Source organism: Perca flavescens, chromosome 18, assembly GCF_004354835.1.
Source record: "Perca flavescens isolate YP-PL-M2 chromosome 18, PFLA_1.0, whole genome shotgun sequence".
NCBI classification, from domain to species: Eukaryota; Metazoa; Chordata; class Actinopteri; order Perciformes; family Percidae; genus Perca; species Perca flavescens.
The window spans coordinates 17,642,440-17,666,223 of NC_041348.1; the positions used below are offsets into that span (position 1 = coordinate 17,642,440).

The 23,784-nt window shown below is 39.7% G+C and overlaps 3 protein-coding genes across 8 annotated transcripts in view; all 3 read right to left on the reverse strand.

Annotated features, from left to right (window-relative positions):
• The window catches only part of ppp1r13bb (protein phosphatase 1, regulatory subunit 13Bb), a 30,169-nt gene extending 16,385 nt beyond the window's left edge, over window positions 1-13,784 (reverse strand). For all 4 annotated transcript variants that reach the window (XM_028605193.1, XM_028605194.1, XM_028605192.1 and 1 more), the window contains exons 1-5: window positions 13,400-13,784; window positions 12,972-13,144; window positions 2,866-3,013; window positions 1,560-1,679; window positions 624-694 (exon numbers count right to left, since the gene is read on the reverse strand). In XM_028605193.1, the coding sequence (XP_028460994.1) occupies window positions 624-694; window positions 1,560-1,679; window positions 2,866-3,013; window positions 12,972-12,980 (348 nt within the window). In that variant the 5' untranslated portion in view covers window positions 12,981-13,144; window positions 13,400-13,784. The remainder of the gene's footprint in view (window positions 1-623; window positions 695-1,559; window positions 1,680-2,865; window positions 3,014-12,971; window positions 13,145-13,399) is intronic.
• A 1,954-nt stretch (window positions 13,785-15,738) lies between these two features.
• Window positions 15,739-18,140, reverse strand: LOC114573748 (histidine triad nucleotide-binding protein 3). Of its 2 annotated transcripts, XM_028606068.1 has the most exons (4): window positions 17,889-18,140; window positions 17,627-17,744; window positions 16,859-16,928; window positions 15,739-16,099 (listed from the first exon to the last, which is right to left on the reverse strand). In XM_028606068.1, the coding sequence occupies exons 1-4, from the start codon at window positions 17,973-17,975 to the stop codon at window positions 16,075-16,077; spliced, it is 300 nt and encodes a 99-aa protein (XP_028461869.1). In that variant the 5' UTR covers window positions 17,976-18,140; the 3' UTR covers window positions 15,739-16,074. The 2 variants fall into 2 exon arrangements, 1 of the variants encoding a protein (XP_028461869.1); XR_003694939.1 differs by lacking the exon at window positions 16,859-16,928.
• A 1,500-nt stretch (window positions 18,141-19,640) lies between these two features.
• On the reverse strand, window positions 19,641-23,465 carry LOC114573510 (histidine triad nucleotide-binding protein 3). 2 transcript variants are annotated; one of them, XM_028605746.1, is made up of 5 exons: window positions 23,302-23,465; window positions 22,522-22,639; window positions 22,030-22,099; window positions 20,570-20,696; window positions 19,641-20,335 (listed from the first exon to the last, which is right to left on the reverse strand). In XM_028605746.1, the coding sequence occupies exons 1-5, from the start codon at window positions 23,389-23,391 to the stop codon at window positions 20,198-20,200; spliced, it is 543 nt and encodes a 180-aa protein (XP_028461547.1). In that variant the 5' UTR covers window positions 23,392-23,465; the 3' UTR covers window positions 19,641-20,197. The 2 variants fall into 2 exon arrangements, with proteins under 2 accessions (XP_028461547.1, XP_028461548.1); XM_028605747.1 differs by having other exon boundaries at window positions 20,216-20,335; window positions 20,580-20,696.
• Window positions 23,466-23,784: the final 319 nt, after the last annotated feature.

A 23,784-nucleotide genomic window follows, 5' to 3' on the forward strand; every position in this document is an offset into this window, starting at 1 on the left:
TCCTCTGCGCTGCCCTCCACCCTTAAGGTTGAATTAGCTACAATTCCTTGACCACAACACTTTACATTTTTGTAAAATCTGGGACAGATGGTCGGTTATGAGAAAGGTTGCGCCAGAGGCTGCTTTTATCAGAGTCACTCACATCTCCTAGCACACTCATCCTAAAGCTAGAGCTCAACACACACAATAATGGAACCACCTGACAGGAAAACACAGGCATTGTGTAGAAATGGAGCAGTTCTGTAAAACCAGTGTCTGGGATGTTGCTCTTAAACACCGGCTTAATATCAATATCATGTATCTACTGATAATTATACTTTTACCTAATACTAGAGACTGGAGTCATGCCACTATTGTGCTGTATTATGAAAACCCAGAAAAGCTGCCACACAATAAACATACAACTTGTTCAGTGTCCATTTTCCCAGTCAATTTTATGATAATAATCAATTACTTAATTGTGTCTTCTTTTCTGTCTCTCTCTTTATACTGTATATGCCTGTGTAACCACACTCGGTAGGTTTTTCTTCTACATATGATTGAGGGATTTCATAATGGCCTACATGCTCTACATGTTTTGTACATTTCTATTTAACATCATTTAGATAATAATTAAGTCTCACCCCGTTCTCATTGTGCTTCTCTCCAGTGTTTCCACTTCTGCGACTCGTCTGATCCTGAGACTGCTGACTCCCTGCAAAAAGAAACAGTCGCCATCACAAACACAGGCAGGCCAGAGACACACCAGCGCACACAAGTGCAGATTCAAAAGCAACAACCATTGTCAGTAGTAGTTTGAAAAGTCACTGACTTGATTGCTCACGACAGAGGCATTTAAGAACTGGGACAAGCATGGCTGACTAAAGCCACCTAACTCAATTTATTTATTTTTTTTTATAAGAAAGGCTTGATGGAAAGATGAGAGTAAATTATTTAACACTTCAAGGATAGAAAACTGGCCACTTCTGCTATACTTCTAAAAAATACATAAGGATATCTTGATGGTACCTTTGCTGCAAAAATACACTTTCTTAGTTAAGTTTCAAATAGTTATTACCGTAAATATGAATCAGATCTGGATCATGTCAGAATGCATTTATTCTCTGCCGCCTGTTAACTTTGTGTGTACTTATTTGTCTACACATGTTCACTGACTTCAATTCAATTCCAACATTGGAATTATTTTGTCTCAGTGAATCCCTCATCGTGTGCAGAGCTGTTTTCAGTGATAAGTTTTAAGCTTAAGTGCATTTTACACCTGGTTTTGTACGTGGTTATACTCCACCCAAACACAAATTCTAAAAAATGATGTCAATGCAGTGTGTGTGTGTGTGTGTGTGTGTGTGTGTGTGATTGTAATGATTTATTTCTTTGACATGGCCCATCAAGCATCAATAAAACATTGCAAAAGAGAACTATTGACCGAGCAGAGCTGAGCAGCCAGCCAGAACAGGTGTCAGGAATTCCCCGACAACCCTCGACTCCACCCTCCACCCTTCAGGTAGAGACTACACAGAGCAGGAAAACCTCCAGACAGGGGAGACGGCGACAATGCTCACCTTGATCACTGCTCTCCGTTGGCGAATCTTCATGCCGGAGGAAGAACTTGACTTCTTGTTTCCGAGGCCCCCATTTCTGCAGATGTTCATACATCATGTGCTCGAAGGGAATCGCTCGCTCTACAGAGACAGAAAAGTTACGATTAGTTAAACGTATTTCCAATGCAAAATTCGGTGTTAATAGCACAGTTTAAATAAAAAAGATTTGATATTTTGGGAAATACGCTTGGTTGCCGACAGTTAAACCAAAACCACATATCCATCTGTTAAATATGAAGCTACAGCCAACAGCCAGCCTAGCTCTGTCCAAAGGTAAAATCCACTTGATTCCTGCTGCTACTGATCATGTATTGTAGTATTGCAATATCTAATAACTAACCCACAATACAGCTGCCGCACTGCAGGCCAATGCAAAACTGTCTTAGGAGTGGAGGAGGAAGTGTGTGTTTGGTGTTAATGTCCTGACAGCTAAAATTACCAAAATTAATTAAATCAAGTAAAGAACAACAGATAAACTAATGATGCTGTCATTTGTCTGTGTCTAGGCATTAAAACTGGGACCGCTGAGATTGATGGATAACTACATGTGCTAAAACTTTTTCCCATTTCAAGAGGACGGCACTCTGCGGGCAAAGAGAGACAAAGAGACAGAGACAAAAGACAGAGAGGTTTTAGGAGGTTTCGAGGGCAGACAGCGGCATTGTCAGGCACCAGCCGAACATGATTGCATAACGTGGGTTAATAAAGCCCTTGGATGGGATGTTGTTTTCAACAGGGGAGTGGCCCCTCAGCTAAAAATGCTGATAACACCGGGTGTGTCAGCACGACTATGGTCGTTTGGACCGAGTGGAATCTGTTGTGACAGTGTTGTGGACTGTACCAGCACGTAATTCTTTTCTGACCTACACATTTGAACTTTAAGTATATTATTGTAGTCTGATAATAGCTGATGTATTTTGTTAATACACGCCTTCCTTCTCTTTGATTGTGTGAAACTTTCTCCGTGATTTTCCTCCACTCCGTAGTCATACATGAACCTGCTCAGCAGCTGCACTCTCTTTGATGAAGTGCTTGTTTTTACATTAACGAGGAAGGCTAAAAGGTCCGGCTTGATATAATTAAATCGTCGTGCATGTGAGTCAAGTGTCAAGCTCAGAGATAATGGAGTTTCAGATTCATGCATTACTGGTGACACCCACTTTAACATGGCAGAGCACCGAGTGCTGCTTCCCACAAGAAAAGAAGCTCTCACCGTTCTGAACTCTTACACTCCGTAGAGGGCAGCGCTAATTCAACCAGTTCTTACCGTTGCCTCTCCAGACCTCAGCCAGGTGGCAGCCGCTCTCGCCGGGCTCCTTGCAGAACTCGACAACATCGCGGCACGTTGTCTCAGGGGTGATGGGCACCTCAGTCACAGCCTGTTCCCCATCGCTGAGGTACACCGTTAATATCATCTGAAAGAGGAATAAAACACAAAACATAAAAATCATGAAAGAAAAACGTAAAAACACAGTGGCAGATCATACTGGTAGATAAAACTTAAAGATGTGAGAAAAAGAAGAAGTGAGAAAACATGTAATTGTCTAATGTTGTGGTTTAAGGACAAAGCTTAACCCACTCTTTCATTGGACAAAGCCCAGTCTGCTGATACGACATTTTTCCGTCCACCCGCACCAACTGTTAGTTTGAGCTGATGGTGGACTCATGCCTGTGCCTGCCACCTTTGTGATTGCTATGATTAGGGCCTGCCATTGCCTTGAAGATACACTGTACAGCCTGGGAAGTAAGACATAGCAATACAAGCCCCCACATGCTTCCGTCTGTACTCACGTAACAGTAAAAGCAGAGATCCCACACTTCTTTAGAAGTTCTCAACAAATAACTTTCAGGACACGTTGAGTCAACGGATGTCTGAGGAAACCGCAGATCTTTCCTAAATTTATCCCCCTAAATGTGAGCTACTGGCACTGCAGCATCTTCAAGTTAAGTTCAGAGGGTTGCAAGAGCTCCTTTGTACCTGCAGCTGTCAGACTGTGAAACACTACCGTCCAAACCTGACTGGAATGTATATATGACCTTTGGACTAATTCATATGGCACTGCCTGCATAGTGTGTGTTTTCAGCTGAAACACAAGGGCTGAAATGATTGTGTAACAGCCAGGGCTGAACCATTTGGGGAAATATCGATTATATATCAATCTATAATATAGCAGTATATAGATTTCTTCTTTTTTTTTAACCAGTATTGGGATTTTAATTAAAATGTTCTGTAATTAAACTTGAGGCCTTACACAGTAATAGAACATGCTTTTTAGTATAAATAATCACAACCATTGAATTGATACAGAGTGGTGGCGTTTCTTTCTAGAATATCTTTGCCTAACATAAACAGTGCAAAAATCTCATTAACCAGACAACAGTCTGTCAACCTCTTAGGGTCGTTTGACCAACTTATGGAATTAAAGTCGTCATGTCAGTTGCTACAATGGTCATGGTGGTCAGATATACTTGTGATTATTATATCAAAGGAGATGTCATTGCAAAGAAATATTTTGTCAAAATAAGCAATTTCACTAGATCAATTTGGCTCCGGTAACTTGTAATGGGCATTCTTTTTTCATTTTATAGACTATAGACTAGAATGAATATGTAATTTATATCATGTAATTTTTTTTCTCCATCATATTATCTATCTGGAATGTGGAATATGAAAGACCTCCTTGGACTTTTTCATGTTTCACTGTTTTACAACATTGAAGTGTATAGGATGTAATTAGATTTTCCTTTCCAATGCACGTCCAATGTTACCCCTAAAGGAGGAGAGCTGGAAGAAAAAAAAAAAAAAAGAAATCTCCAAATCCAGATGGTCCAAGCTGATAAAAACATATCTAAGAAGATTCAGTGATTGCAAAGTATTGACTCACTGGGTTAAATACTGCTGTAGGGCATACAAGACACTGATCTACTTTGAATTTCAAATGTAAAATGTGTGTGCTTGTGTGTTTATTTTCACAATTTCACAACTCATTTTCTGGGTAAACAACTATGTGGATCCTGTGATGAGATTAATCGATGTCTTGACGGTTGAATAAAGCCATAATACAGAATGAGTGGAGCAGTGGATGATGTCCTCTCAAGTGCTCTATGCACACTGAAGTTATGCCATAACTGTTACGTTGAAGGATATTCAATTTTATTAATGTGATAATGTTTCCCATCTGGCTTGTTCAGATCAGCCCACATTAACTTTGACTTCTTTGAACTATATATGAACTCCTCTATATTCACTGTTACAGTTGTGTGTTTTCCTTCTGTCAGCTTTGCAGTGTTTTCTATGACACAGAAGCACTATAGGGGGTTAAGGTGTGCCTTCCTGTTTCATGTGACAGGCCTCACTTTTTGTGGGACTACAGATAAACAGGACTGTGAAGAGATCACTAAACAAAGTGCAGAGAGCCAAAAGGGAGACTCTAGAACAAAGCCAAGACTTGAGGGATTTTCAAAATGAAATAAAAATGTTGACGTGTTTCTAGTTCTATCATGGCTTTTGTGCCAAGTTAGATGCCAGTTCAGCTAGTTGTCAGTAAACAGAGTAGCGAAGGGTAATCTGGATTTTCTACATTTCAGTGGTTTGCTTTTAACCTCTCAAGGTTTTTGCACATGCGTCACTGCTGGTTTAACATCACAGGGAGGATAGTCAAGACACACTTCAAGTACAATGCTAGGAAAACCAAGAAATCAACATTACTATCAAAGGGTTATCCTGTTCTTGCTGTCTAGACCAACACCATTTTGTTTACACATGGTTCACAATGTCAAACCATAGTCTACAATGTAAACCAAATCAATGAGCCAAAACCTCCAACGAGGACTACAACAGACCCACTATACACTTTACTTTGGGAGCAAAAGATTTTTAATGTATCAGCTGCAATTCATGTGGTTCGGGCATCTGGTAAGGATGCCCCCTGGGTGCCTCCCTAGGGAGGTGTTCCAGGCACGTCCAGCTGGGAGGAGGCCTCGGGGAAGACCCAGACTAGGTGGAGGGATTATATCTCCAACCTGGCCTGGGAACGCCTCGGGATCCCCCAGTCGGAGCTGGTTAATGTTGCTCGGGAAAGGGAAGTTTGGGGTCCCCTGCTGGAGCTGCTCCCCCCGCGACCCAACACCGGATAAGCGGACAAAGATGGATGGATGGATGACAGCTGCAATTCAGGTATTTAACAAATAAATAATTTGCAAGTGCTCCAATGGAATGTGCGATGAAATTGATTTAAGAACAGTGTTGTGTGTAGAAAGTAATGCGTTACAGTAACGTAACTACTTTTTTAGGTAAAAAGTAGTGCAACGCACTACTACTGTATTTTCCGCACTATAAGGCGCACCTTCAATGAACGGCCTATTTTAGAACTTTTTTCATATATAGGGCGCACCGGATTATAAGGCGCATAGAATAGAAGATACTGCAGTCAAACGTTTGACTGGGGTTGCGTTATACATCCACTACATGGAGCTGTGCTAAAGGGAATGTCAACAAAACAGTCAGATAAAGTCAAACTTTATTAAGCGTTCTGACAACTCCGTTCACTCCCATGGTAACGTTGTTAATGTTAATGAATGTCATGCCCATATTGCATATCAATCGAATTGTCTGCTCATTGGCTAAAAAGATAGACGGGTCTTATAGCATTTAAATCTAAGTGGTCCGAGAAAATGTCGATCGTCTCAACGTGGTCCCTGACATGTTGTCATCGGCTTGTCCGCTTCCATTGGCCATATCAGAGGCAAACCTGAACGATTGGCTAATATGAGCTACCAATCGAAAGCTTAGAAGCTAGGGAATACGATGACGCCCACATCGATCATGTAGCAAGCTGGGCAGAGAAGCTAGCGGCGATAACAAGTGCGGGAATGGAAAACTGTTTCGCGTTTTTCCGTTGTGATTCGGCCAGAAACTTCAACATTCTGAGGCGAACAGATCGTTTTGGAATATAAAGCTTGGATATTACATTTCCTTGGACTCTTGTGGATTTATGAAAATCAAGTTTTGGGCAAAATACCATTTTGTTGCTGAAAGGACAACGAAAACAGGTATGGATGCACTCTCGACACCTGCGCAGATTACGGCTGAATTGTTTTATTTTCTGTTACTTTGTAACAGTTGTGTAACTGCCATAAATCATCTTATGCTTTGTATGTGGGCTTAAATGAATCATTAGAGGCTAAGCTTTCAATTGGTGTGTCGCATGGCTGTATATTTTGAAGATTTAATGCTTTAAAAGTTATAAAAACGCGAATGAGTGGAAGTTTAATCGAGGTTACAGCGACGCAGTGTCCCGTCAACGTGACAGTGATCCTTGAGAGGTACGTGACATATGTCACTACATCGCTGAGGACTGGCGGTTAAATCGTCCGTCCTACAAACACAGCAAGCCAGACAGACACAAAGCTGACAACCTCACAGATGGATGCGGTGGAGATGGGCTCATACATAGGCTACACGCAGCAGACCACTGTGGACTTGTGTCGGCTCGACCGGTACAAGTCGATACAGACACACTAACACCGTGTAACGCCAATGACCTGCCGATGTGCATTCAACCCGTGCTGGACTCGCTCATACTGAATCAGCCGTCACTCTGTGAGTAGAGAATCCAGTCTGCAGTGTAGTTCAGACACTTCACTGATAAACCATAGATTGGCTTTATGGTCAAAGATAGTTTTTGTATAATTATGGCCCGACCGCCGACAGCGGCGAAGGCCCTATTGAAACTGAAGGAATTATTATTATTCTTTCTTCTTCTGTGCAATGAATCGCCTTTTTGGGGACCTTATCATACTCAAAAACTCACCAAACCTTGCACACGCATCAGGCCTGGTGAAAAATGTGAGATTTTAAGGGTTTCGGGATTGGGCGCACAAAAATGGCTCGCTAGCGCCCCCTACAAAATTAAAGAAATTGAGCCCCTGCAGTACATTTAACGTAGACTCATGAAACTTGGTACACACATGAAGCATGTCAAGACAAACAAAAAACGTCATTGGAGCTATACCCTAAACCCAACAGGAAGTCTGCATTTTGAATTGAAAGTTAGAAATTAGTGTGATTTTGGCCATTTCCACATGCCGTACCTTAACGCCTCCTAGAGATTTCATCCGATCGACTTCAAATTTGGTCTGTACCATCTTAAGACGTTAAAGATGAAAAGTTATTAAAAGAAAAACTTTCCATCATAGGGCATGGCCGTGGGGGGGCTGACATTTTGTGCGTTTTGCCATCGAAACAGGAAACCAGAAACTTTTCAGGATTCATAAGAGTCCAACCCTGAGGACATTTACAGGCCGATATTGGCTCAAAGTCATAGTGCCCCCTAGTGGCAACAGGAAGTAGGCCTTAAAGTCAAGGTGCTATACTTTAACAAACTCCTTCTAGAGATTTCATGCGATGGACTTCAAATTTTACCTTAAAGATGAAAAGTTATTAAAAGAAAAACTTTTCATGAAACGGTGTAAAGTAACAGATTAACAAGTAACTTTTTAAAAGTAACTTCCCCACACTGTTTAAGAATTACTGTACGTGTGGCCTCAGGGTACAATAATTGCCAGTGTATGTCATAAAACATCTAAGTTTAGTCACCGAGCTAGCTATAGATTATTACTCCGGGAGTTTCTCTGAGACAAAGTGACTCACCCTTTGTAATAATGCAGCTGATTCATTGACATTTTCTGCAGCAGCCTAACTGAAACAATATAATCACTTGTGCTTGAGAGCCTCTTTGACTTCACTCCAATGATTATGAGCATAAGAGCTCAGATTTAGGCAAATTCAGAAACTATGTATAATGTAACACTACTGAAGCCGTGGCACTTGTTCTTACGCTGTCCATCCATACCATCCATCTATGATTTCATGTTGCTCCTTACAGTGTTATTAGGACCCAGATAGACTAGTAATGGATGTCATTTTGGGACCTGATCTGCAAGAGCATTGCAAGAACAGAAAGAAAAAAAATAAATGGGGGAGAAACTGTAAAAAAGTTCCGTAAGTAAGCTGGAGACTAGTTGTGTATGTCTACATTTTACTGATAAATAATTACTTTGCTAATCCCCCAGGGATATTGGAGTGTTACCAGCTGCATAATAAGACAACATAGTACGGAAAGAAAAATAGTGACCATGGCAACACAGACCTACAGTACATCTTGATGCATCCCAAAACAAACCTTCAATTTGGACACACAATTAACCAATCAGCCAACATAACTAAGGCACACATTTAGGTCTAATTTAAATTGGTCACAAAAAGCCAACCACAAATATTCCAATATATACCTTCCCATATATAGAAACTACCACATCATGTGAATATACATTCAGAGAGTGATGGCATGGAATATAGAAACTCCAATGATCCAGCTGACTGACCACTCGAGAAATACCAACCGCCCTCACTAAGTTGCGTCTGCCCATGGTCTTGGCTCTTCTGGCCGCCCGCCGTTTCCTCCTGATCTCCTTCTTTGGTGGCCGGTGGTGCTCCTTTGCCCAAATGGGGTTTTCCTTGGAGAGGCTAACAAGGCCGCGTAACACTATAGTCACAAACCTCTTCATCATAGCACTGTCGCTCTTGCAGGACTTGAGACTTAATTGTTACGCCATCCCGAGGGGACCACTGAAACCGACAGCAGTGCGTGCTTTTGAAGAGTGCTGCAGAGGAGACTTGGGAGGAAAAAAACACTTGCTGTATGTGTAATTCAGGGAAGGAGGGGGAGAGAGAGAGCTAGAGAGAAACAAACAGTGAGAGAGAGAGAGATGGTGGAGGAGGGTGCCGACAAGTCCTTCTATTGGAAAACTGTCCCTGGGTTGTGCCAGTGGCTGCAATACCAACAACTCCCTGCTAATGAGAATATTTTGGCTACAACTGTGACTCGCAAGCAGCTCAGGGCATCATGAAGGGGCAAGAAGAGGATTATCCTTACACTTTTATGTTGGATGTACATAGGGTTGTCGCGATTATGAAATCTGAGATGACAATTAATTGTCATACAAATAATTGCGATTAACGATTTATTCGTCGGTTTCTGTTCATTGTACGCCACACACAGTGCTGTTGTGTTTGGCTTTGCAACTAGACCTGAATCCATGTTGTTAATGTCAACAGTTGCTCATCGAAACGATGCTATCGTTTGCAAAGGAGCGTCAAATAGTTTGCTGAAACAATGTATCACCTCTCGCTCTGCTGCACAGATATATTTTAAATAGATTGTATTAAAACTGTTGAATATGTCGACCTAATGCAACTAAAAAGCGGCCCAAGACTGCAGCATTTATTAAGGACCCCACGCTACTACGCTTATGTTTCAATCTAAACCTTTTTGAATGATCGGTCCAGAAAAGCTGGATGGGAGCGACAACTCCAGCCTAACTTTCCCCAGAGCTGGCAAACACACTGCTGCACCTGTAGGGAAGACTCTCAGCTAGAAATCAAGAGACGTTATCAGCACCTCTCTCTGTCATCATCTTGCTTCGGAAAGCAACCAATGTGGTTTGATATGAGCTGAAACGGAAGAGCCTGCCCAACAGCAGTAAGATAGACAGCCAGACATCAGACTGTTTTTTTTTCTTGACATTGGTACCTTGCTGAGGTAGACACTTCATTTACCCAGCTAATGGAAACACAACTAATTTACTTTTTATTTGCTGCCACATTTGTAACATTGGCTTTAAATTCCATTGATTGTGAAATCCAATCCAGCGATTATGCTAAATGATCGCAGTCAGCTCAAATAATCGCATACAGGCAATGATGTAGTAATTGAGACAGGCCTAGCTGTACGTGACTAGAAACATACAGTATCCTTCTTGCCTGATGCATAATGCTACAGTGGGCATCATCTGGAGATTGGGGCATTTATCATTTAACTCCTGAGAGGGAGAGAGGGATGCTTGGCTGGCCTGATCTCCAGCAGGATTATTCAAACTGTCATTTCCTCTTACAAATTCTATCACTCATTTACTCCCAAAGAGGTACCCACAGTGAAGAAGAAAGATCGAGTAGAATATTGCTTCCTGAGAGCTTAAACTTTAACTGAAAAAAAACTTCCATAAATCCCACCAATTTAAGACATTGCAATTAAACAAGGATGTATTAACCTTCCATACAATCTATTCACACAGTGACAAAAAAATGCATTGATCATTAAAATAATTCTAATCCAACGCCCAAATGTGTGGAACAACTAGGTAAACAAATGTGACACTATGATCAGTATAAGGCATCATTTTGATTCACCATCTAGTCAGACACAAATGTCGACATTTCATGCAGCCGAAACACTGCCCATCTGGCTAAAATGGCACTGAACTATGTGAAGGAAAGATGAGGAAATGTGTAATAAACTGAAACAAGGGTGACAGAAAACTGAAAAAGAATGCTGTTATGTATAGGCCCTAATACATGTATAAGATATAAAAATGTAAACATCTTTCTTTTAGCTGGGCATTTGAACACTGGTGCACACAACATGGTCTAGATCCAAATTGATATTTAAAAAAAAAGCTAAGCTAGATAATCCAAGTTATAACTACAATGGCTTTGCTATTACAGACTAGTCTAGTAGAGCTTGTACGTCTAGTAGCTATCAAGTACAAACTCCTTTGATATTTTATATTTGTATCAGGAAATGTAATTGCTTTTCGAAGGCTACGAGAAAATAGAAATCTAGACTGAGGCATGAGAACATATCAGGCCCCTACGAGATTTAAGGTGCTGTTTAAAAAAAGGATGTGTCCCTTTGACTGAGAGCTGACTAATGTGCATGAGAGGAGGAAAGTCTAATTAATAATATACACGTCTTCAACCAATAAGAAAAGAGATCTAGCCGTTTTAAACAGGTGGGAGTTGTTAAATGAACCAATATGTCACCATTTCCATCCGTTCACACAGTGAGTTTGAGGAAAAAGGTCAACAGTAATAGTCATACATTAAACTCATTTTACTGCTTAATAACGAGTGTTTATGATATAGCTGTGATGGCTTGGCTGATGTCATTTTAAACCAGCATACCTCCAAAATTTGGTAAAAAACAACAATAAGATGCAATGTTTACATTTCCTGTAAATCACGCTCTGGCCAGCTCCACCATGTGAGATTAATGCCACTTGACAATCTACTCAGCTCAAAAGTTCCCCTTAACAACAGAGCATTAGTCGACGCAGCCACACAGACCTAGATCTGCCAAGGTCTCATTGGCTGCCGGAGTCACGCGAGACCCGAGTGCAGAGCTGCCTCTCTGCTCTACTGGCTCTTTGACTCTGATAGCCTGTTGGTGCCACAGGCTACAAATGTCTACAGAGGCTATCATTGCAGTCAATCCTGAGAACTCCATGGCAGCAGCGAATATGGAGTAACTTCTCTGTACTCCTGAAAACTCACAAGCCTCTCTGAAAGTTGTGCTGACGATAAAGGCAAAAGGTTAGGTGATACTTTATTTCCAAACCACGCACATTTGTTCAGAAAGATACCTGGCCAAAAATCCCCTCCATTCATGACGGCACCTTACTGAACCTACCTACTGTAAACTTATCCTGCATCTGAGTTTGTGTTCCCCTCCCTGAAGGCCCAAATGGCTGCAATTACATTTCCCACAATCCATCACTGCATTCTCAGTACAACAGATAACAAAAGAGGTCCCAACAAAGCACAACTCCTATAGTGTTGCCATTCGGGTATTCTATTCTTTGCAACACAGAGCGTCTTAAACAATAACCTACTGTACCTGCTTCTTTAAATATAGCCATAGTTTAGTTTCAATATTATTCAACACAAACACATTATTATCATAGAGACAGTAGAGGATGTGAAGTTAACCTATCCTATTCTGATATACAGGAGTGTAATTCTACTTCAATATTGCAATATTTGCTGGAAAACATATTCTATTTGTGCTAAAAGCAAATAGACTTCAGATACACCACAATCCCTGCACATCAAGTTATGACATACTTACATCTCCCCTTCCTACTGTCATTGTAACCATCAACATGAAAATGCTAAAAAAAAAAGCTACAGAATCAAGCTGCAGAGATACTGTACAACAGATAAAGTTGTCGTAGATTAAGTTAAGCTTTTCCTTTCTAGGAAGTGATTCTCATTTCTAGGCTAGCTGAGTGATGGTGGGACAGGCAAATGGACAGATATTAATCTTGCTTGAACTTGTGTATTGTTGGTCAGAGAGTCAAACTGTGCTCCTCATCTTAATCTGTTACCTTTATATTTTTAGCCTGAGGAACCACATGGCCATCACATTGTGAATGACCGAGTGACCCCCCCAAATGTAATGTTAAAAGCTAGGTGAAAACGGGAGAGTAAAATAATTGTTTCATCCCAGGAGAGCAGGGCTTGTGTGCACTTACCGGCATCATATTGGCAGCTCTGACAGGTCAAAACCAGGGGTGCATCGGCAAGTGGACTAACCGCTCACCCACTTATGTTCAATGGCACCACCGTAGAGTCAACCAAGACCCACCGTTGCTAGTTCTGGTCTCCGGTTACTCCAATGTGACAACCAAATGGGCCTCAGTCCTCTCTGTAAACAAAACATGGGAATTATTTTCAGTTCCATAAAACATAAACATTGTAAGGTAAAATAACACCGGTTATTAGCCCCAAGCGTTCATTTAAATGGCCCAGGCGTGGTTCTGTGCAGCTGCTGCTACAAACAAGCCGATGGTTAGCCAGGCAGTTAAGTTAGCTCGCAAAGCAACGCTGAAGCGACTCAAAACAAATTACATGCAATAACTTGATATTACTAGCTAAGTCGTAACACATTAAATACACTCACCAATGTCAGAGACAATTCATTGTTTCAGAGACTAAACATTAGCAACGATACTGTTGAAGGCACGTAGCTAACCGAACCAGCTGTCAGCCAGCCAGCTAACGAGATCTGTACTACGGTGTTAACGTTAGCTGGTTTCAGAGGCAGCTAAAGGACGGTGTGCAAGGCGATCTCTCCGCTCTCGTCGGTCCTTCAGCTTACATTGACTGCACATCGGCACGAGCTGTCGATGTATTGTGTTTCAAGAAAACAAAAACGAATAAATGTCCATCCAGATTGGCTAACTCGTTTTTTTTACGAACGCAATGAATCATTAGCAGGCTAGTAGTGCTAGTTGACGAAAATACAAATAGCTGGAATCCAGTTGTTGACGGTAGGAGGGGCGGGACTACACCGCAGCAGCGAGAGCGTCACATCAACGTAGAATGTCAAGAATATAACGTCACCAGCCAGGATAGTTTGTCAGCTTTCAGGAATCAGGATTGACTGTTTTGTTTGTGAATTTTGTTTATGAATATGCACCACCAAAGCACAACAGCACATAAGACATAAGGGCCTTGATGTAATGGTCCATGTTTTATTATAGCCTACCTGAGGGCCCGAGTGCTATTCAGTGCTTAATAGTGCATATTCCTATATATATTTTCCTTTTGTCAGCAGTGGTTAGTGGGACAACCTGTCAATTCGATATTGTTTCTCAGACCTCTTGTGACAAAGTGGATCAATGGAGGGCTGTTCTACCTAATATTACCTTATATTTATAACTAGCACCCATGTAATTCACAGATAAAGTGCAGGAAGTTTGGCTCAAGTGCATGTGGTCAAATGGATTATTCAAAAACCCCCTTGAGTTCTGATTTTCAAGGTTTCAATAAGCTCAATTTGCAGAGGAAAAAATATAAGAAATATGTGGCTCAAGTCGGACCACCTGTTAATACAGGAGAAGTAATTGCAGAGCTTTCAGGATGTTAGGGTGATAACATGCCAACAGGTTGTGCTGTTGTCGTAGATTTAGAGTAAGATTTAAAAAAAGGCACTTGGTCTGAGAGATGACGTCATTTGCTCTGAATGCTGTGTGACAGCTTCTTCCAGACTGATGTGTGCTGTTGATGACAGATGTTATAGTTTTGGACACCTTCTTCATAATTTTGGCAAATTCATGATGACACAATGCTTTGAATAGTTTTCCTCTTTCAATCTCACTACTGAAACATAATGACAACTGAATAATACAATGATTCTTTACAGAACCTTTTAGGGTCAATACACAAGTATATATCTGTATGAAGATACTGAACATGAGTATACAGCAGGATAATGTCAGGCTGAAATGAGACAGAGAATTTTTTTTTTTAATGTTTCCTGCTTTATTATTTTTAAATAAGTAATAAAAAAGGTTTGAGAGTCAGCTTATTAAGCCAATTGGTTCATCATGCACCGCCATAGAACAAAAAACATTGACTACACTAGTGACATCAAGTGGCTCACAGAAAGAACTGACATTGTTATGAAAACCAGTAATGCATCTTGAGTCAACGTTAATTGATTACTTTGTTTTTGAAGAGTACAAATTGAAGACAAAACAAAAACCTGCCAACAAAATTTCTTTTTGTTTTTTTTGTGTGTGTTCTCATAATGAATTCTGTGTTTTTCCTCCAAACAGTGTTGTCCAGATATTAGGTGCTGGCAGAATAACAAAGATGTACATTAGGTGCCATTGTCCCCTGTGATTATTAAAGTTATTAATATTAATGCAACCTTTAAGACTGTGTCAAAGATGGTCCCATTATTTGGAGCTCCTCAAAATCTTTTATTAATACAATGTTAAAAAACAGATTGTACCCCAGTGCATCAGGTTATTATGACACAGAGATATCAAAGGTAAGCAGCTGTTTTCGATTGATCCTCCAGACAGTAAAATACTAACAAAAACGATTGTATTTCCAAAAAATACTGACTTAATATGGTAAAAAGGTACAATTAAATGATTATATATTATATTTTCATACTATATCAAGATATACTGTATCTTTTTAAGGTTTGAACTTTTTTTATTTTAACATTAATAATAACATTAATTTTAACACAACATAACAAACAAGTTAAACACAGCACAGAGGAACCGATAAGTCACTTCCCCTCAAATCCCCACCCATCCAACCCATTACAGGTCCCAAATGGGGACAGACAACACATACCCATACACACAGATAGAGAGGAGAAAAAAAAGCTGTGTGTGTGTGTGGGGGGGGGGGGCAGCTGGTGTCGACTGCAGCAGTCCAGAAGGAGCTCAGTCCTCCAAATCAGGGGATAAGCTGAGGGAGTCTTAATATATCCAAAAAGCAGTAATTCTCTCCTCATTGCACAACATGACATTTGATAGGACTAGGATGAATTATTAAAAACATATATTTGTGGAAAGGTTGAACTTTTACAGCTTCCACCTTAAAAGAAAAAGAGCCATTTTATTCCACTTTTCTCCACAGCTGAACCACCGAACAGCATGGAGGAATAATACATCATAACTCATTGTCACAAAAAAATGTCAAGTCCGATAGAGAACTGATTTAAAATTGCACTCAGTGAAGCGGGATGAAAATAAATAACCTGTCAACATAAAAGAAGACCGTTGCACCTTCAGACTCTTGTATCTCTTCATTTGACTTCGCCGCGAGTCTTCAACTGAGAAAGAACGTTGTCGACCTGCAACAGAGCAAAACAAGAAACGTCCATTTAACAATTAAAGTTTAATTATGTTCATTATCTTAAGACAACAATGACATTTTAGTATTTTTACTAAACCTTTTTACAATTGCAAAATTCACCAAAATTTTCATTTTATGAATTGAATTATATGTTGTTGTTTTCTTTAAAGATTATTTTTTAGGGGCTTTTCCGCCTTTAAATTTGACAGGACAGCTAGGTGAAAAAGGGGGAAGACATAAAGGAAATCGTCACAGGTCGGATTCAAACCCTGGACCTCTGAGTCGAGGCATAAACCTCTCAGTATATGTGCACCTGCTCTACCCACTGAACCAACCCAGCCACTATATGTTGGTTTAATAAATAAGACAATCATGGTATACTGCTAAAACTTTCTTTCATATGAAAGCGTTCATGAAGATTTAGTTTGGTTTTGTCATTCCACTTTTGCCATTCTACATTTCATGGTCTCTGTGTTCTTGTTGTTTTGTTTTTTAGTTTTCATCTGCTGTTTTTTTTCTTCCTGTAAAGCGCTTTGCAACCTTGTTAAGAAAAGAACCATATAAATAAAGTTTATTAATATTATTAAAAAAGTCACAAAAAAAAGAGTCTACAATTATTTTGGGTGCACACATCGGCAAAGGTTTCCATAGAAATGATTAAAAGCTTAATTATTTCTGTGAAGCAAAAGTAACACAGAAAATAATTAAAAAGTTGATTACAAGTCACAACTCTGGTAATATCAGGAGACTGATTTACCTGACGTCATTCAGGTTGCTGACTTTATTCTTCTCTAGTATACTCCTTCCCATTTTTTCCATCCGCTCCCCTATCAACAAACAAATCACATCAATATGGTGCCGCCATACAGCCTAAAAAACAAGAGTAGGCCTACATATAGGGGTATATTTGCTGTGTAAAATTATTACTCATCTCACTCATGTATATCCATAAAAGGCTGACTCAGGTACGCCTTTTGGTTTTCACCAAGCATTAAATGATATGGAGTAAAATAATAAGTGGATAATCATTCACATTTTCAGTGGGTTTTCAAAGTTTATATCTGTGTTTAAAGAGAAGAAGAGGGCATACCGTAAGAGTTCAGGTTATTCCTGTTCCCCAGGACACAATCAGAGAGGATGCTTTCTGATGTCACTGGGATATATGATTAGAGTGCAGCCATGACCTCTTCAGAGACAATGATTTTGGCTTTATGTTTCCATTATCACACCAAAAATAAGGACACATTCTGGCTTCATTGACATATATTAACCAGTAATTAAAGCTCACTTGGATTTTCCTGTAACCTAACAATCAAATCAAAGACTGCTCAATTATTTGTCTCTATTGAACTTCTACCAATAGCCAATTGCCAGAGTGATAGAGAAAGAGACATTGCTTGCCTGCTTGCTGACAAACGGTCGATATAGCGTTATGAGCTACTGGCTACTAGCGGTGAGATTGGTTAGTTGGGGTATCAGGGTAGCCAATCGGAGGCAGAGTAGGGCGGGTCATGCCTTCGCTCACCTAGAGGTATGTCGTCCCCCTGGAGAGTTTTGCAGTTGTTGATATGCGTCCTGGGAACAACAAGGTAATGATGTGTGGCGCTAGGTTTTATGTCACGAAAACAAAGAAGCTCATGGTCCTGTACAGAGAGACAGAGAGAGGCAGACAGACAGAGAGAGAGAGAGAGAGAGAGAGAGAGAGAGAGAGAGAGAGAGAGAGAGAGAGAGAGAGAGAGTTGTAGAACTTATAAACATGAATTAATTAATGAACAGTCGATTCTTACACTTAGCAGGATTTCTGCGTCAGTCTGGTTGTTCGCTATTTGGCAGAAAGGACAGTCTTCGCTCCCAGAAGCGCCCTGACTCCCCATTTGTGTAGGTGAGAAGTCTCGTTAGTGAGCTCATCACTGGTTGAGTCAGAATACCAATAAAGTGTGTGCGTGTCTGCGATCAGGAGCCAGGACAACTAGCTGATCGAGTCGGTCCACTGCTGCGTTCACGGGAACCGCGTAAATTCTTACGTCAAACTACTTACAGTCAATTGCCTACACACTGAAATAAAAAGTATTACCCAATTATCAAAACCTTACTCTCAAGGAGCAAACCATTGGCCCAGATGTGCACGACTATCAGCACAATGTCAGCCTCACACTTTTTGCACACAGTGATTTGCAAAACACTAAACACACTTGTATTAGACACAGAAGTATATCAAGATGTCACTTCCTTACAGTTCTAAAGCACTGACTGTCAAATGACCACACCTGTGAGCCGATCTGTGAAACAGCCATCAGGAACACGATGTCTTAATTGTAGACACACCAATCAGGTTTAGGCACTATAAAAAGTCTAGTATCTTTTTTTATTTTTTTTTACTGTATTTTCAGTTTTTTTTAGATCTTAGTATATATATATATTTTTACTGTAATTGTAATATACTGGATACAGTATTTTATGTTTATCTGTTGTTTGCTGAGCTAACAGTGTTTTGCACACTACTGTAGTAGTATGAAAACTGGGACATGCTTTGTTGGGATTCTCCATGTTGACTGATTTGGGTAGGTATATGAAGAAAAATAAATATATGTTCCACAGTCTGCAGCATTGGTCTTGTGTAGTGTTTGGTGAACGTATTGTGTAATTGCACTTTCTCTGTGTACTTCATTTACAGTAGTACTCTAATCACTGAGAAGTAGAATTGCTAAAAGTGTTTTAGGTTAGCAACAGCAGTGTGTATCTGGTTCAGACTGAACTAAGTCATATGAAACGTGTGTGTTTTATATGGTAACAAAATGTTTTTTTATGAATTAGTGTATAGTTAGTGTTTTATTTTGCAAAGGTTCTGAGATGTTCTGCTAATTGTGTGTGTGGTTGTGCTAATTGTGTGTTTTCAAAAATAGTTTTTCAAAATAGTGCTTAAGCAATCGAAGAAAAAAAAAACTGTAAAGCTATAGGCCTAATAGGCTATGTAGCATATCTGCAATAAATTGTCTAAAAACAACTATACCTTTATTGTATATTTTGGTGAGTTGTGTACTTACATTATCCCAAATGTTTCCAACAATGTTCAAACCAAGAGAAATCTGTAATTGTGTTCAACGACATGGACTGTGTTTTTGGAGGACTGTGAATGGTGTCATATATCCTTTAACCATTAACCATGTGTTGAATAATCCAATATTTTTCTTCAACTTGGTTGTTGCTTTGCAGGCAGCATAATTGATTGACATATAATGACTTTGTGGTGAAAATGGGTATTATGCAATAAAAGGGCCATTGGGGAATATGTTGTCATGAAATAAAAACACACACACACACACACACACACACACACACACACACACACACACGCGCATAATGGAAGTTTAACTCTTGCATAATATTCATAGAGAAGAGTTAAATACATGGGAAAGTGATATCAGTGCCAGCAAACAATACAGTTAAGACATTTTTATCAGAAAAAAAGTACATTTACAGCTGTGCTATACTAATATACTTTATCATAATTTATTTATTGATAATTTGTCATTAATTTATCAACCAAATCTGGAGTAGAAGTAAAAAGTAACGTAAAATGGAAATACTTAGTACATTTGGATTTAAGTACATTTGGATTTAAGTAGCCTACAGAAACGTTACTTTTTTCTAACTTCTCAGAAAGAGAGTGGACACCTTCCAGGATGTCTTTTCTAACAATAACCAGAAACTCTTTAAAAAACAATTTAATTTAAAGAAATATCTCAACAAACCCTTATACACGGATCCATGGTGTTCGATTGACTCAATCCATTGTTTTCTTATATCACTAACCATAAAAGTAGAATTCATTTCACACTTTGTCAATGAGCATACATTCATACACACAAAGCCTACAACAAACAGTACATGCACCTGTTTATAAGTGTGAACTGTTTGCTGAACATTCAGACAGTCCACAGTGACATCTCAATGCTATGGCTTTCCTTTCAAAATTAATTGATTTATCAATTCAGTTCCCGGGAAGCAATTTTCAGAGGCAATTAGTGTAGTTCAGTACTGCTTGGTTATCTCATTTACTGTCCTGTCTCAGTTTCCAGATAAGGTTCTTGACAGTTTATAATGTTGCCATTGCTGTAGTGTTCCAACATGGGAAACACAAAGCATCCTTTCCATGTGGCTCATTCTGGTTCAAAGACTCCTCTGAGAGGACTGGTGGAGCATTATCCTTTAGATGCTTCTGGAGACATTCTTCCTGTAAAGAGAAAGGGCAAACAAATTGTCCCGATAAAAGGAGAAAGTCACCATATGCTGTTTTTCAGCATCTACATTTACATCTGATGTTAACTAGAAAGACAACTTACTGGGTGAGAAGAGGTCACCCCTAAGTGCACATTTCTGGATCTCTACAGAAAACGGCCATTGGATAACACTGCGATGACTGTAATATTCTTAGTAGAAGAGAATAAATCAGAAAAAGGACACTCACAGTAACAAACCTGGAGGTCCTTGGAATGAACTTATACTGCATGTGCTTGGAGATTTGGCTGGAGGGGGCGAGCACGTGCAGGTGGAGGTGATCCACTGAAGTGAAGGGAGGTTGGTGGAACCCAAGCCTGCGGAGGAAAACACATCAATGAAATGATCAGCAGCACACTGACAAACAGGTCAAAGTACAGTTTTAGAAAATTCAATAGAGGAATGAAACACTTCAGCAAATAACAACCTTGGATTTTTTAAGTGTGCATTCTCACTTTCGGTTAGTTTTTAGCTTAAAGTTGCATCATACACATGTCAAACTTTTTCCATTACTTTAATGCAAAAGTTCGACAATTTAGGAAGTACGCTTATTCGCTTTCTGGTGGCGATAAGAAGACTGAAATCACTATATTGATCTTCTCATCTAACTCTCCACCCGAATCATTTTCCAAAATGTTGAACTATTGCTTTAAACTTTGTGTTCATTAAAGCTCCACTGTGTAATTTTTTGAGCTGATTCTTAGCAAAAAAAACAAATATGTGCTCATTCATGTGTAATTACTTCCACCAACTAATCAAAGTATTCTCGTACGTGTAGAATCTGCCATTCAGAATCATTCAGAATACATACGAGCGAGTCGCCATGTTGCGCCTCCATCTTTAAAATACATTAGCCAAAGAGGGACATACCTCCGTCTTTCACGATTTTACACTCAGTGGCACTGACTGTGACGAATGCCAGGGAGGGGGAGAAGATAACTCGCGACTCACTGCCGGCAGATTTGAAAGCCTGTTGATGATGGAGGATCACGCCTATTCTTGAGGACATGTAACGGAATCGTGGCGTTTCCAAGATGGAAAGAGCTCATGAGGAGCAAAGATAGTAGAAAGGGACGCCGAAGTTGCCTGCTTTCTTCTCAAAAGGTAATTCTGCCTATTTGTGTAAATTCTAAGTTTTATAGTTGCTTGGCTAACTATAGCATGGTTGTGCATAATGCTAGAACAACGTCTAGGATACTTTTCCTCGCGTCACTGATGAACAAGGATTGTCTACTGAAGGAATATTATACCATTTAGATGTGTCTTTTACTCAGAAGTGTCTTAGTTAGTGGCCTCTTGACCCTGTGTGTCATAAAACTGAAGTAGATAAGGTGTACTGTTTCACAGGAGAATCTTTGTCTGATGAAAACATGTTGGAGCAAGAGGAAGTTGTGATGTATGACACAGGATCAAGCTGTCCAAAGTGGTTCAGTTGCCTAGCAACGAAGTAGAAAGTAGAAGTTGTGAAGTAATATTCAGTTGGTTGTCATATACAATTTCACCGCTAGATGGGACAAATTCTTACACAATAAATTCAAGATCAAGAAACACACACACACACACACACACACACACACACACACACACACACACACACACACACACACACACACACACACACACACACACACACTACCTGCCCTAATCTACCTTATGTCCTTCATATCAGTGACCCCTTGGTCGTGGAGTACAGTTTTCCCCATTTCAGCCATCCTTTTAACTGTTGGATACAAGAAGATTAAGTTATTTCTTTGTAAAGATCTGGCTGAATAAAAGTTATTGACAGCACGAGGTAGCTTACAAATCACCTTATTAAACTGAAGCATCTAAAGAAGGAAAACTAATAGGAGTGTTTATATGTAGATGTGTATTAGTTTGTAGCAGTAGCAGTAGTAGCCATGTTGTAGTAGTTTCAGCAGCAGTGCTAGCTCTAGTTATAATATCCTACTGTAGGTAGTTATAAAGGCCCAAGTAGTAGTAGGCTATTAGTAGTAGTAGTAATAAGAGTATTAGTAGCAGTAGTTGTAGGAACTGTAAGCAGTTAGTACTGTAAGTAGCAACAGCAGCCGTTAGCAGCTCAGTAAGTGGTTCCGTGGTATTTGTAGTACTTATACTAGTTTGTAGTTCTCCACTGTAACTGACCGAGGCCGATGTGTCCTCTGCGCAGTGAGAGGCAGCTGTGTATGTGCTGTATGGGTACAACCAGGTAATGGTGAGGAGCAGCAGGGTCAATGTCTCTAAAACACACCAGCTCCTTGTTCTGTTGGAGGGGATGGAAATATAGAGATCAAACTCACACATGTTGACCTTTAGGCCAGTGAAGGCAGTATTGCTATAACTCATGTGTAGGCTATTCAATCTGTAACAGTTGTGTGGAGTAGGAAATAGTGGGTGTGCTGCCCATGTGTTGTACATAAAGGCATTTCCTCTTACTGTGTGGGAACACAACTGCCCCTAGGAGGAAGAATGTAGCACACCTAGTCTCATCATTTACATTTTAGGATTGTTAAGGAACATTGACAAGTTTATCTAGCTTTGGGCCACATAGATCACACCTTGATTTGTAGTCTACTGTAAAAGTCCATAATTGATTATCACATATTTATCTTGATGTATTTAACGAAATATATAAAACACAAAAATACATTTTGTAGGCTACATAACTTTGTGGCCAATAAAAAAAAAAATCCACTTCACGAAATGTGCCTAAAAGCTACAGTAAAATCAAGATATTAAACCTTTTGTCAAACTTGAATGCTCTCCCTGCTATGTTATACGTTACTATTTTATTGTTTGATTGTATTCAATAAGAGGTATAACACGACCTCCATATATGGCTAACCCATGAAGATGGAATAAGATTATAATGTATGCTAGGAGAGCTTCAATTCAGTTGGGCAACGTTGTTTAAAAGGAGCTTACCTTTTTAATGACTTCAGTTTCTTTGTCTTGGTCGTTGGCTATCAAGCAGAAAATACAAGTTTCTGATTTGTTTTTCGCCATATTTCCCATAATATTTCCTTTAATTTCTTGAAACGTCTCAGCTGTTTCCTCCTCAACTCGCTGCTGGTAAACGTATCTCCGTAGACCGGCTTTGGTATCTCTGATAGGCGGTACGCGTGGCGAAGATCGTCTATGTTTACGACGAGAGCTTATTACTCAATCTTTTTTTTCCCCTAAATCCTCACAACAAACACTGTAGGCAGGCACACAATTGGCATCTTTAACTGGCCTTTCAGACATAAATATACAATGTTTAAATTATATTATAGAGGAAGACTTGCTGTTGTAATGAAATAAACATAAAATAAATGTAAGAATCAGGATATATTGACATGTAAGGCGATGACGGCATGCCTGGAAAATTGTTAAAACATTCAAAAAGAAGCTAAATGGTTTAAAGGC